We start from the raw sequence: 14,607 nt of genomic DNA on the forward strand, positions 1-14,607 counted from the left end.
TTCCTGACTCGGTAAACACTACTGAACATACTTGGTAACCAACGAATGCTCGATATGAACTGTAAACTGAGTGATGAACTCGGTAAGCATTCATAATCGAATAAGTGTTGTAACTAATGACAAATGCATCATTATTCCAACATATGTATATATACACACATATATATGTGTGTGTGTATATACATATACATATACATACATATATATACATATACATATACATACATATATATACATATATATATATGTATATATATATAGATATATATATACATATATATATATATACATACATATATATATATATATATGTATATATATATCTATATATATATATATATATGAATATTGTCATATATTTATATATAATTAGATATATGATATGTCATAGATAATTAATACATATATGTATGGCAATAGTATATGATATTAATCTTGTTATATATTAAAATAATATTTAATGATTCATATAATCATATATAATCCATATAATAATATATAATATAACTACTTTATTAAATTTCATGAAAAGACACATTCCTATGAAATGCTGGATATATATAAGAATACCAAAGTTAAAGAGGAGAATATAGAAAATATTAAAAAATTGATTCTAGATAAGAGGAAAATCTAAAGATGTCTTGAAATGGGACATTATATAGTCTTTTAATCCTATGGCCCCCTAGTGACTCTATATGGCACTAGTATTCTAGATAAGAGGAAAATCTAAAGATGTCTTGAAATGGGACATTACATAGTCTTTTAATCCTATGGCCCCCTAGTGACTCTATGTGGCACTAGTATCCTTTCGTACTAACAAGGCATACTAATGATGCAAGGTTGCAACCAAGCATCCTCTCTACTCCATCCTAGTTTGTACTAGCACTCAAGGCATGAGCAAGGAAAACAAAGACTCTTATTAGGTTCATTTTACTCTCATTTGGTGTAGTGTTTTCACTTATTAACTACTTATAATGGGTTGCTCTATTAGCCACTTTGGGCCCGAACCTCCATTGCAAGCCACTTCCCAACTTAACATACAGATTACCTACCCTAGGCTCATAAAAGTACAAATCAAAGAATCATGATTTTCACCTCAGTCCTATACAAGTGACTACAAAGCATCAAAAGATAATCCACAACAACACCTTAGTCATTTATAAGCAACTAAAAATTAGCCCAAAAATAACTGATCAAAAGCTCAAAGGTTAAGTCAAAGAGGTCCTACCATTCATCTCAATTTCACGAAAGAACACTAAAAATAAAAAAGAACAATAAATCCAAACCCATCATAGAGCATACCAAACACATTACCATGGTTGAGTTTAAAAGATCAAGATCAAATCATCATAACATCGCAAACATAGAACTCCCAAGCCTCTAGTAGATGTCCTAAGACTAGTCAACACTCTAGTCAATCCAAACCCAAAACACAAGACAACATATAGTTAACAATGTAGTTTCATAGTTTGGTTTGGTCTTGAAGACACATAGTTTGAGTTAACAGTAAGGTTTTAGTTTTCATTTTCAATGTGAGTTTTCGAGTAGATGGGGTTTACATTATAACTCTAACAACTTAACTCATTTATTGTATTTGAACATATTGCATAATTGCCCTTATCGAATTTTAATTAAATGTTCTAAATATTTTAAAGGTAATTGTTTATTAAATTATTAAAATAATGATTTTTTATTTCTAATAAAATAATTACCATTTTATCAAAAATCACATCAATAATAATAATGGAAAAGGTATATTCATAAAAAAATAGGTATTATTAATTAAACTAAATTTAATTTAATTAATTAATAATTATTAAAACCAAAATTATATTAATAATATATATTTATATATATTATTAATTTAATTAATTTATTTATTTATTGAAAAATAATAATTAAATTTAATACTATTAATATTTAATAAAACAATTTTTTTTTAAAAAGTAATTTGAAAGCATATTTTTGAAGGCCTACCGACCTTTTACCCTATGGTGGTAGGTTTTACTGCTACCACAGACAATAGTATTATACTATTGTTGTGTGCAACAGTACTACATGTTGCCATAACTTTTAAGGCTGCAACAAGTGTAGGGGGTGTGGGGATTGGTGACCCCACCCCCACCCTTAAAAATATATATTTTATTTTTTTGATTTATTTTTTTTGTTTTATATGTTTTTTATATAAAAATGATTTCAACAACAAACCTCCCAATAATTTATATATATATATATATATATAATTTTCCAATATAAATCTGATATACAAACCCAAATCAAATACTTGAAATTGATAAAACAAACTTAGCTTCCCTTCAAAACCCATATTCCAATTTTTAAATCAATTAAACAAAGGGTTTTAAATTAAATCCATTTCCATAAATTCTCATGAAACAAAGAGCAGTAAAAAAAACATAAACGAGCATTTTCTAATTCTTAAAGCATAATCAATTATTTCTTAATCAAGAACAATAAGCTTGCATACAAGGGTTTCAATCCCTAAAGAATTCTGAAAACAAGAAACACAACAGACACAAAGAAGATAGAAGATCGAAGAATGAAAACCATAGTATAATTTAATGACGAGATCCTACCTGGATTTGATGTTAAGATGACAACCACATGAAGCACTCAAACCAAACCCTTTCTCTGAAAACTTCCCTCCTCCAAATTACTCCTTCCAAAACCTCTATTTTTGAAAAATGAACTCTAAATTGCTGATAAGGAGTTCTCCCCTAAATTTGGGGCACTTATTGTGCAATCACCCAAGGGAACACCTAATCACAATCTTTTAACTCTTTATTAACTCTTCTTTTATGTTTTCATGCACACTTTTTGTAATATAAAATATCTTTCTAAAAATTATTAGCTTTCTCCTTTTAATTAATTTATTATATTTTAATCTCATGCATAAGCTTTATGTAATTTAATTAAATAAACTTTATTAAATAATTGCTTACTCTCCCTTATTAAATTTTGAAGCATTTTTAATATAATATTTATTAAGTAATAATATTATTTAGCATTTATTTTTGAATGATCTCTTAAATATATTATCATTAAATTAATTAAATATTATTACACTCTCAAATTAGAATTATAATTTTCTCTTTAAATTTAATTCTTTTCATTTAATTAATTTTTTGATTAATTAAATATAATTACATATTGAAATTATCATAGTAATTTTGCATTAAATTAAATCATTAATTAATCTTTTAATTTGACTTAATTAATAGAAAAATCATAAAAAACCTACAAGACAAAATATGAAAACCCATCATAAAATACCACATACAAGATCAAACTCAAGGGTTATAATCATGAATTTACATCATACAATGAATTCAAAAGGGTAATCATCACAGATACTTGTCCTAATTTTCTAAGACAATTAATTAACAAGGTTAGGATTTGGACTCAAGAATTTATCTCCCCTCTCTGACCATTGAGATATTGTGATAGGGTACACTCATCCTGAGAATTCATGGAAGTCAATATCTGGTACCTACAATCTGCATAGAATCCACGCATGTACAAACACATATATCTAAGCTAATCAGGCAATGGCAAGAAGTGGTGCATCATGTAGATCTTGACTAGCAGGTGACTACGACTCCCTTCCTTAACCATATCGAAAATGTCATACATAAAGAAAACATACACGCACACCATACACATGCAATATAGGGTAAGTATCTATAAGAAAACACATAAATAATCCATCTACTAACATCATCAAATAATTGAAATCATTATAAATAATCATCATCAAAGTACAATCATGCATACATGAACTATCTGGTATCAAAGTAGTCTTATCATATAATCAACTGAGTATGAAAACAATAACTAATAATATGGAAAACAATGTTACTAATCATTAAGTATAAACATAAACTAGCCTAAAATAGTTTGACAATAATAACAGAATATAAACTAGGGGTAGGCATTACATCCACCCTCCTAGACATAGGCTTACTCTTGGAAGCCTACGAGAATGGTAAAACTAAAGAACTCACTGCATGGGTCCCATTGGACCCATTTCCTCCCGTAGGAGGATATGACTTGTGATATCCCCATTCTGGCATATAATTATTATATATAAAGTAATATTAATAGTGATATTAAATAATATTTTATAAGTAATATTATATTATAATCATATAATAATATCATATTATATATAACATATTATAATATAATCAATGAAATAATAATAATCTAATATAATGATATTATGATGATTAAGATATATTTCAATGTAGTAATACTATATTAATAAAGTATAATAATAATACATATCGTTGATATATTATTAAATTAATATATGTTATAATATAATTATTAATATAATATATTTTATTATATTAATTAATATAATTATATTATAATACATATAATATAATTATTATTATGAAAGGACTTGGCTCTTACTATATATATATAATATAACATTGAAAAGGGGATCATCAAGTAGAAAACCAGGAAATATATGCAGAATACTATTTTAAAACCTAAGTCCTAGAATGAGACATTACAAGTGGTATCAGAGCCTGATCTTGCCACCCTATGGAATATATAACAGATAAAGAGTTATGAAAGCTTCTTTTCAAAATAAAGACACGTTAATGGAGAATAAAGGATGCATACATAGTTCGAGGAAGAAGGATTGCAAAAGAGACCATCTGAAATATATTTTGATTTCATTTACAAAAATGTAGAGATCTTATTGGAGGGTCATTATAATGGTATTAGGGCAATGATTCTTCCATCCTCCAAACAAAACAAAACAAGTTTTAAAATATCTAAGAAATGATGAACTGAGAGAATTCTAGGAAAAGGAATCAAGCAATAGAATGAAAGCTCCAATTAACTCTGTATATTTCATGTGAAGAAAATAATATCAAAGAAATTTGATAATTGAAATTTGAAACAATTGCTAGAATATCCTATTCCTCTCCATAATTGAATAAATTTGGTGTATATTCAACAAGGAATGAGAAAAAAAAGTTGAAAATGTATGAAGAGATAGTGACATGTAACAAAATCATAACACTTCCTATAGCTTTACATACATCAAAAATTGTAATCTAGATTGTTGTTTGAACAAAAAGAAAATAATGTGAGAAAAGGAGAAGATGGAACCTCCAAATATTAATTTTAGTTTCATGTTTATACAATGAAAACAAATATTAAAATCAAAATTAAAAGCACAAGAAAGCTGGAGGTGCATGAAATACATTCTATAAAACTCAGACAATCTACACTTAAGCTTGTCCAAAAGAATTAATCCTAAAGTTTTCTAAAGTTCTACTAAGTTTGCCAAACATTTTTTTTTTTTTTTTAAAGAACAACATGCACAATAATCATAAAGTAGTAGAAGCAATAACATACAATTGTACATAAGAAAATATAATAGATTGCATTCCCTAAGGATCCCAAGACATTGAGTCACATTTAAATTTAAATAATACTAAGTCTAATAAATAATACATCCAAATAAAAGAATAACTACAAGTCCAAGTCCATTTAAATAATATACATTTGTTCTAAATGCCACTTGGCAATAAAATTTGGAATGCACAATCATCCACTGTACATGTCATAGGGTATGAAAGGCTGAAAGAATATACATTTATAAAAATAGATTACATCATCCCTTTCAGATCCATGAAAAAAAGTACAATACAATAAGTGAAATCATCCATCATAAAGATATAACCATCCATCATAATACACAAAGATAAAATGAAAGAAAATGCAGACAAGGAACTCCAGCCACAGCATCAACGAACATATCTCAATGGTAAAAGTAAAAAGCACTACCACTCAACTTTGTGGTAACCCAAAAAGGTCCACTCCCACCACACTAAAGAGATAGTCTCAAGTCCCACACAAGATAACAATCCCAAAAATCAAAAGTAATATCTAGGTCAAAGAAAACCCTAAAAGTAGTCTAACTCAAAGGTTCCAAGATAATACGACATCTAGACCCAGAGGCAAACAAAGACACGTAAAAAATGTATACTACTAGTGGGCAAGTGTCATCGCATGAACCAACTCTAGGATTATCTAGCTAGTCTTAATCCTCCAGAACCCCAAGTGACTCTATGCAGCACTAGTATCCTTTTGTACTAACAAGCCATACTAACGATGCAAGGTCGCAACCAAGCATCCTCTCTACTCTCATCCTAGTTTATACTAGCACTTGAGGCATGGATGAGGAAAACAAAGACTCTTATTAGGTTCATTCCACTCTCATTTAGTGTAGTGTTTTCACTTATTAACAACTTACAATGGGTTACCCTAGCAGCCACTTTGGGCCTCGACCTCCATTGCAAGCCACTTCCCAACTTAACATACAAATTACCTATCCTAGGCTCATAAAAGTACAAATCAAAGAATCACAATTTTCACCTTCATCTTATAAAAGTGATTGGAAAGCATCAAAAGATAATCCACAATAACACCTCAGTCCTTTACAAGCAACTAGAAATCAGCCCAAAAATAACTGATCAAAGACTTAATGGTTAAGTCAAATAGGTCCTACCATTCATCTCAGTTTCACACAAGAACACTGAAAACAAAAACAAACAATAAATTCAAACTCATTATAGAGCATACCAAACACATTACCATGGTTGAGTTTAAAAGATCAAGATCAAATCATCATAACATCACAAACATAGAACTCTCAAGCCTCTGGTAGACGTCTCAAGACTAGTCAACACTCTAGTCAACCCAAATCCAAAACACAAGACAACATACAATTAACAGTGTAGTTTCATAGTTTGGTTTGATTTTGAAGACACATAGTCTGAGTTAACAGTAACGTTTCAGTTTTCGTTTTAAATGTGAGTTTTCTAGTAGATGAGGTTTACATTATAACTCTAACAACTTAACCCATTTCTTGTATTTGAACATATTACACAATTGCCCTTATCGAATTTCAATTAAATGTTCTAAATACTTTAAATGTAATTATTAAATAAATTATTAAAAAATGATTTTTTAAAAAAATTCTAATAAAATAATTACCATTTTATTAAAAATCACATCAATAATAAGAATAAAGTAAATAAATTTAAAAGTTTATTAAATAATATGTATTGTTAATTAAAACTAAATTTAATTTAATTAATTAATAATTATTAAAACCAAAATTATATTAATAATATATATTATTAATTAATTAATAGTTAATAAATTTATTAATAAAATTATTTACAAATAATAATTAAATTTAATACTATTAATATTTAATAAAATAATTTTTAAAAAATAAATTTTGAAAGCATATTTTTGAAGGCTCGTCGGCCTTTTAGCCTACGACATCAGGTTTTAGTACTATAGTGTGCAGCAGTACTACCTATTGCTGTAACTTAAGGCTGCGATAGGGGTAGGGGGTGTGGGGATTGGTGGCTCCACCCTTGCCCTTAAAAAAATATTATTTATTTATTTATTATTTTTTTTGTTTTATTTTTTTTATATATATAAATGCTTTCAACAACAAGCCCCTTAATAAATTTTTTAATATTTATTATTATTATTATTAAATTTTCCAATATAAACCTGATATACAAACCTAGATCAAATAGTCAAAATTGATAAAACAAACTTGTCTTCCCTCCAAAACCCATATTCTAGTTTTTAAATCAATTAAACAAAGGATTTTAAGTTAAATCCATTCCTAGAAATTCTCATGAAACAAAGAGTGATTAAAAAAAACATAAAAAAGGGTTTTCTAATTCTTAAAGCATAAACAATTATTTCTCAATCAAGAACAATAAGCTCGCATACAAGGGTTTTAATCCTCGAAGAAATATGAAAATAGGAAACAAAATGGACATGGAGAAGACAAAAGATCGAAGAATGAAAACCATCGTATAATTAAATTACAAGATCCTACCTAATTTTGATGCTAAGACGACAACCACATGAAGCACGCAAACCAAACCTTTTATCTGAAAACTTCCCTTGTCCAAATTGCTCTTCCCAAAACCTTCATTTTTAAAAATGAACTCTAAATTGTTGATAAGGAGTTCTCCCGTAAATTTGGGGCACTAATTATGCGATCACACAAGGGAACTCCTGATCACAATCTTGTAACTTTTTATTAACTTTTCTTTGATGTTTTCATGCATGTTTTTTGCAATATAAAATATCTTTATAAAATTTATTTGCTTTCTCTTTTTAATTAATTTATTATATTTTAATCTCATGCATAAGCTTTATGCAATTTAATTAAATAAACTTTATTAAATAATTGCTTACTCTCCCTTATTAATTTTTGAAGCATTTTTAATATAATATTTATTAACTTAAGTAATAATATTATTTAGCATTTATTTAAAAATGATCTCCTAAATATATTATCATTATAGTAATTAAATATTATTATGCTCTCAAATTAGAACTATAATTTCCTCTTTAAATTTAATTTTTTTTATTTAATTAATTTTCCAATTAATTAAATATAATTGGATTTGAAATTATCTTAATAATTTTTCATTAAATTAAATCATTAATTAATCTTTTAATTTGACTTAATTAAAAGAAAAATCACAAAAGACCAGAAAGACGAAATATGAAAACCCATCATAAAATACCTCATACAAGATCAAACTCAAAGGTCATAATCCCGAATTTACAACATACAACGAATTCGAAAGAGTAATCATCATAGATACTTGTCCTAATTTTCTAGGATAGTTGGTTTAGAAGGTTAGGATTTAGACTCAAGAATCTATCTCCCCTCTCTTACCATTGAAATATTGCGATAGGGTATGCTCATCTTGACAATTTGGGGAAGTCGATACTCTGTACCTACAATTTATATAAAATTCACGCATGTACAAATACATATATTCTAAGCTAAATAGGCAATGACAGGAAGTGGTGCATCATGTAGATCTCGACTAACAGGTGACTACGACTCTCTTCCTTAACCACATTTGAAACATCATACATCAAGAAAACATACACGCACACCATACACATGCAATATGGGGTAAGTCTCTATAAGAAAACATGTATAAATGATTCATCTACTAACATCATCAAATAAGTAAAATCACTATAAATAATCATCATCAAAGTATAATCGTGCATACATTCATGAACTATCTGATACCAAAGTAATTTCATCATATAATCAACTGAGTATGAAAATAGTAACTAATAATCTAGAAAACAATGTTACTAATCATCAAGCATTAACATAAACTGGCCTAAAAGAGTTTGGCAATAATAACAAAATGTAAACTAGGGGTAGGCACTACAACAACGTTATCATGTCTTGTATTTGTAGCTCTATATGCCAGTGCGATGAAATGAAATGTAATTGTTGTGTCTGGTTAAAATTAAGATTAGTTTGTATACTTCTGCAATAAAATTGTGTTATTTTTTATTTATATTATTTTACATTATTTCAAATAAAATAATAATAATAACATATTTTATTAACTTACTGTTGCAACTACTAAACACATTCAATTGTAAAATCCTCTCTTATATAAAACTACAACCATTAAAATGGATAATTTTTCATTCACATGTTTGAAATATATTTAAAATGTAATATTAGGTGAGCTATTATATCAGCACTTCTATTATTAGAATTATATCATAAAATAAACATAAATAGTATCATAATGGGACAAAAAAATCAGAAGGGACTATTGTCCATACAATAAAGCACACTCATAAGGTCGAATGCAAAATTAAAATTTGCATATCAAATGCTTTCACAATAGTGTACAACAATATAAAAACCAGTGAAAAACGTGTTGTATGGGCTTGTTTACTAGCTTCTCTACTGTAGAATAGTAGGTGGAACTTAAAAAATCCAATATTTTTTGAAGTAGGATCTTATCCGTGACTTTTTGACCCTGGCACTGTTAATTAAATTGCAGCTCATATGGTTCGGTATGTACTATTATTATATGACATTTCTGCAACTAACTATATGTAGGGTGGACCTCCCATGCTCAATGTTTGTCCACCAACTAAACAAGTTTGAAGAGCACACACCTACCATTCTCACGGAACATTCTTCTTTGAATTTCTCAGCATATCAAGAATGGTAGTTAATGTTTCGCAATGTGTATATTAATGTGGAGAAATCTTTGCTCATGACAAAACCCTATTGTCCAATCCTGGACAAAGATTACTTGAGATGGCTTATCATTCCTTTTGGACTTGGGCGTCAATATTTGTGGTTCTTTTCTATGTAGGTTTATCTGCAAATGAAAGGAGCTTCTCAATTTTGGGGTATGAGTCCAGTGATCTTCCTCAAACTGAGGACAGTTTGTTGAGATTGTTTGAAACATGGAGGAGCAGACATGGGAAGACGTACAACAGTTTAAATGAAAGTGCCAAGAGGTTGAACATCTTCAAGAGGAATGTGGAGTATATAGAGCTTCATAACAGAAACACTACTGCTGGTTACTGGTTGGGTTTGAACAAATTTGCTGATCTAACAAATGAGGAATTCAAGGCTATGTTCTCAAAGAAGAACACTAATCCAAGGAGAAGATCTTTGGGTGCAGAGATAAAGAGAGCTGAATCTTGTGAAGTTTCTTCTTCTCTTGATTGGACGAAAAAAGGGGCTGTCACTGGAGTCAAGGATCAGGGAAACTGTGGTAAGTATTAGTGCTTTAATGATGAATTGCGGTGTTTTTTTGTAGAGGTCCTTTACGAAATTCTTTTAACTATTCAATATGGGAGGACTAAGGGTTATCTATTGTTTATGATCCCTGCCTCCTCCTTTTTCGATATGGGAGCCATGCACTCAGCAAGACTTGATCACTGATGAATTCTTTAAGAACCTTTTAACTTAAACTAATGGACTAAAGGCCCATTGACATGAATTGCAGTATTTGATCGAAAATGTTAGCAAGAAAACAAGTCTGCATGCTCTTAATCCAGAATTAAAAATATTTGAATCATCATAAACTCTGAAATTTCATGAAGCCCCTTTTTTGTGTTTTTCTGATTTGAGATTGAATTGATGGTATTGTGGCAGGGAGTTGCTGGTCTTTCTCAACAACAGGGGCAATTGAGGGTGTGAATGCAATATCTACAGGGAAGCTTGTGAGCTTGTCTGAGCAGGAGTTGGTGGACTGTGATTCAACCAACTATGGATGTGAAGGAGGCTCTATGGACTACGCATTTGAGTGGGTCATTAAAAATAAAGGCCTTGACACGGAGTCAAATTATCCCTACACAGGAACAGATGGTAGCTGCAACGTCAAGAAGGTATATGCTCATTATCTTTTTAAAAATGAAGTGGTGTCTAGATTATCATATAAAATCACATCGATGGAATTAGCACAGATAGAAATGAATCAATTTAGATGCTATTGATGTAATAAAAAGGGGGAAAAAATCTACATTAGCAGGATTGAGAGTACCCATAAGAGGATCCCTGTCATCGTCATCCTTTCCACTCCTCCTTTTCCATCCTTGTCTCTCTTTTTCCACTTGTTGAGCCTTGTGGTTCCATCCTTCTCTTTTTCTCTTTTTCCACTTGTTGAGCATTGTGGGCTCAAGCAATAGCAATAGCCAATAGAAGAAACTTGCTAGAATCAACAAAATAAATTACACATTAAAAAAAGAGTGGATATAAAATCACTTCTGTAGAAATCATACCAATAGAAGTGATTTAACTGTTAGGCGACTAATACAGTAGAAGAGTGGAGAGGAAGAACCCAGTCATCTTGACTTTTCCCAAACTTTTGCAAGAGAGGAAATTCATACAAGGATCCCATTTTGTCCTTCTCAATAACTTTTTTGCTTCTTTCTAACATAGGCTGATGAAATAACAAGAGCCAATCCAAAAAAAAATGTAGAATCAAATCAACTGTTAGCAAAGCCAATAAACCACTCAGAAATTCTCACTTTAGATATCTAGCATAGTCATCTAATGCAAGTGGAGGAGTGAAATATCTAAATCATACATTAGCAAGATCTGAAGTAACAGAACAGGGTCACATCCATCATCATCCTTATTCTTTTTCTTCCCGTTAGAATAACACCAATGGCCAAATGACAAATGCCCTATTCTTTAAACAAAAGGGCAAAACTCAAGGTGCTGAATTCAAATCAATTGTCTATTCTTAAACATCACATATTATAGAAAAAATTAAGTTTGAAAAAATAAATCAACTTTCACCATATAACACTTTTAACCTAAGAATCAAGCCTTTAAATATGATGTTTAAGTCTTCCATCAACAGACTGCCAGTGAGCCAATCAGAACTACTTTTAATATCTAGCATAGCCACAAAGATTTAGCTGTCAAACTAATCTGTCAGTAAAAACTGTGTAGTCACAGAAGAAAAAACTACATTACTAAATTAGGTCTAAATGTTTGATGAAATCTGATCTTGTCTCTAACTTTGCACACTTCCACCAGGAAGCAAAGAAAGTAGTAACAATCGACGGCTACACCGACGTGGCAGAATCTGATTCGGCACTGCTCTGTGCAGCCGCAAAACAACCAATCAGCGTTGGCATTGATGGTTCGGCGTGGGATTTTCAACTCTACTCTGGGGTATACTCAAACCTCTGCACTTTCGTATTCCTTCAAACTCTAGGAATATACACAATGAATATATCCAAAACAGAACAGTATATACACAATGAATATATCCAAAACCTAACAGTATATACACAATGTATATATGGTGCTTGGCATATAAACAGGGAATATACGACGGAGACTGCTCCAGCGACCCAAATGACATTGATCACGCAGTGCTGATAGTGGGATATGGCTCTGAAGATGGGGAAGATTACTGGATAGTGAAGAATTCGTGGGGCACAGACTGGGGAATCAAGGGATATTTCTACATTAGAAGAAACACGAGTAAAACGTATGGCGTCTGCGGGATCAATGCAATGGCCTCGCATCCAACTAAGAAAGAAACAAGATTACGCTCAAATCGTCTGACGGGGCCAATGTAGTCCATATTAAGCATTAAGCATTCGATGATGTATATTTAGGGTTGCTCCTCGCATGTTAAGCATTAAGAATTGGATAATGTAATTCATTATCCCACTTATTAGAAATTAGGCATTAAAGTAGAACACCTAATGTTATATGATTGGGTCATGCAATTGGCTTTCCATTACTAATATTTTAAGGTAACTCTTCATTTCAATTTGTTATATAATTGGTTCATAAGTTTCTATTACTTAGTGTTTAATTCAAAGATAATTTTTAATTTAAGTAAATAATTGTTTGAGGTGTAAAGTTTTTGGTTTATTTCAATGTGTGTTTTGTTGTTTGACTTGTTCTCTCTTTTTAATGATGGATTAGGTGTGGTAGGAAATATGAATAAGAAAATAAATAGGTTAAATGAGCTTTGCATATTAATATGATAGACTGTAGAAAATTAATGCTTATCATAATCATACTATGCTCAAAATTATATATGGACAAAAATGCTTATAATTCTTTTGATATGGTATAATATGACGGTTCAATTATGATGTGATTTTTGTTATGAAGATTTAATCTCGTGTTTCATTGTTATTCTAAAGTGTTTATATATTTTATATTAAAGCAACAAAACCCTCGATCCAAGGTCCCAACTGAGCTATGAGATCCTGAATCAATGGCACTAACGCCTCAACCCTACCTCACTTCTCTCTTTATCTCTCCCCTTCTCCCGATGCTCTTCTTCACATTGTTTTTCCTCATGATCACCCCAACTTGCATTCTACAAGCCACAAATCCCTCTACACCCACATATAATAGGTATCCTTCAAGGGGCAAAAATATACATGTTCAAGCCTCACGAAGTTGTATAAGACTATATCATAATCACATGGCATTTCATAAACCAATATCAATATAAAGAATTCAACATTCAATAACATAATAGGAGCATAACATAAAGATCCTAATGTTTGAATATGGTCTTTGATATCAGATATAGTGCCCCACTTAGGAATCCTTCGAAACAAGGATAAAGCATACACTAACATATTTATTTTGTTAAATACAACATAGATACATGCATAATAACAATCCCAAGTGGAAGACTTAACCAACTAACAAAACATTCCCAAGTGTGTCATTACTTTCAAAAAACATACATTTTCCACCTAGGTGATTAACATATGTAAGGTTCATTCTATTATTCATAATTACATTTGATATGATGCTCATTTAAATTCCCAAGTACAAAATCCTCGATGATTTACCATTCAAGTTTATTTTATGTTAGAATGCAAAGTTAGCTTGCCAACTTTCCTAAACATCCCAAAAGTGTCTAGTCATTGATCTCTTCTAGATTTGGAAGATATAACTTATGAATAGTTATCTAAAAAACCAAATTACAAACTCCAAAAAAGTTTAGAAGTGCTTAATGTCCAAGGAGAAATAAAGTCCAAATAGTATTGTGCAATAAAACTCATGGACTGCGATAAAACACTTCATTGCATGATATGATGCTCAAAAAGCTGAGAAACTACACTAGTAAGTGGTGCGATAAAATACACCATTGTGAGCAATGAAATGCATTCTAGCATTTCATCGTACAATAAGATGTCCAAACAACTCATGATAAAAATATTGTCCAATATTTCATTGTG

General features: G+C 30.1%; 1 protein-coding gene across 1 annotated transcript; it reads left to right on the plus strand.

Annotated features, from left to right (window-relative positions):
* The first annotated feature begins 10,112 nt into the window (after window positions 1-10,112).
* On the plus strand, window positions 10,113-13,169 carry LOC149549417 (cysteine protease XCP1-like). Its single transcript, XM_089792797.1, has 4 exons — window positions 10,113-10,646; window positions 11,030-11,262; window positions 12,422-12,559; window positions 12,712-13,169. The coding sequence occupies exons 1-4, from the start codon at window positions 10,181-10,183 to the stop codon at window positions 12,970-12,972; spliced, it is 1,098 nt and encodes a 365-aa protein (XP_089648923.1). The 5' UTR covers window positions 10,113-10,180; the 3' UTR covers window positions 12,973-13,169.
* Window positions 13,170-14,607: the final 1,438 nt, after the last annotated feature.

This window comes from Cupressus sempervirens, chromosome 7 (genome assembly GCF_028749045.1).
Source record: "Cupressus sempervirens isolate cs-2001-9-10 chromosome 7, ASM2874904v1, whole genome shotgun sequence".
NCBI classification, from domain to species: Eukaryota; Viridiplantae; Streptophyta; class Pinopsida; order Cupressales; family Cupressaceae; genus Cupressus; species Cupressus sempervirens.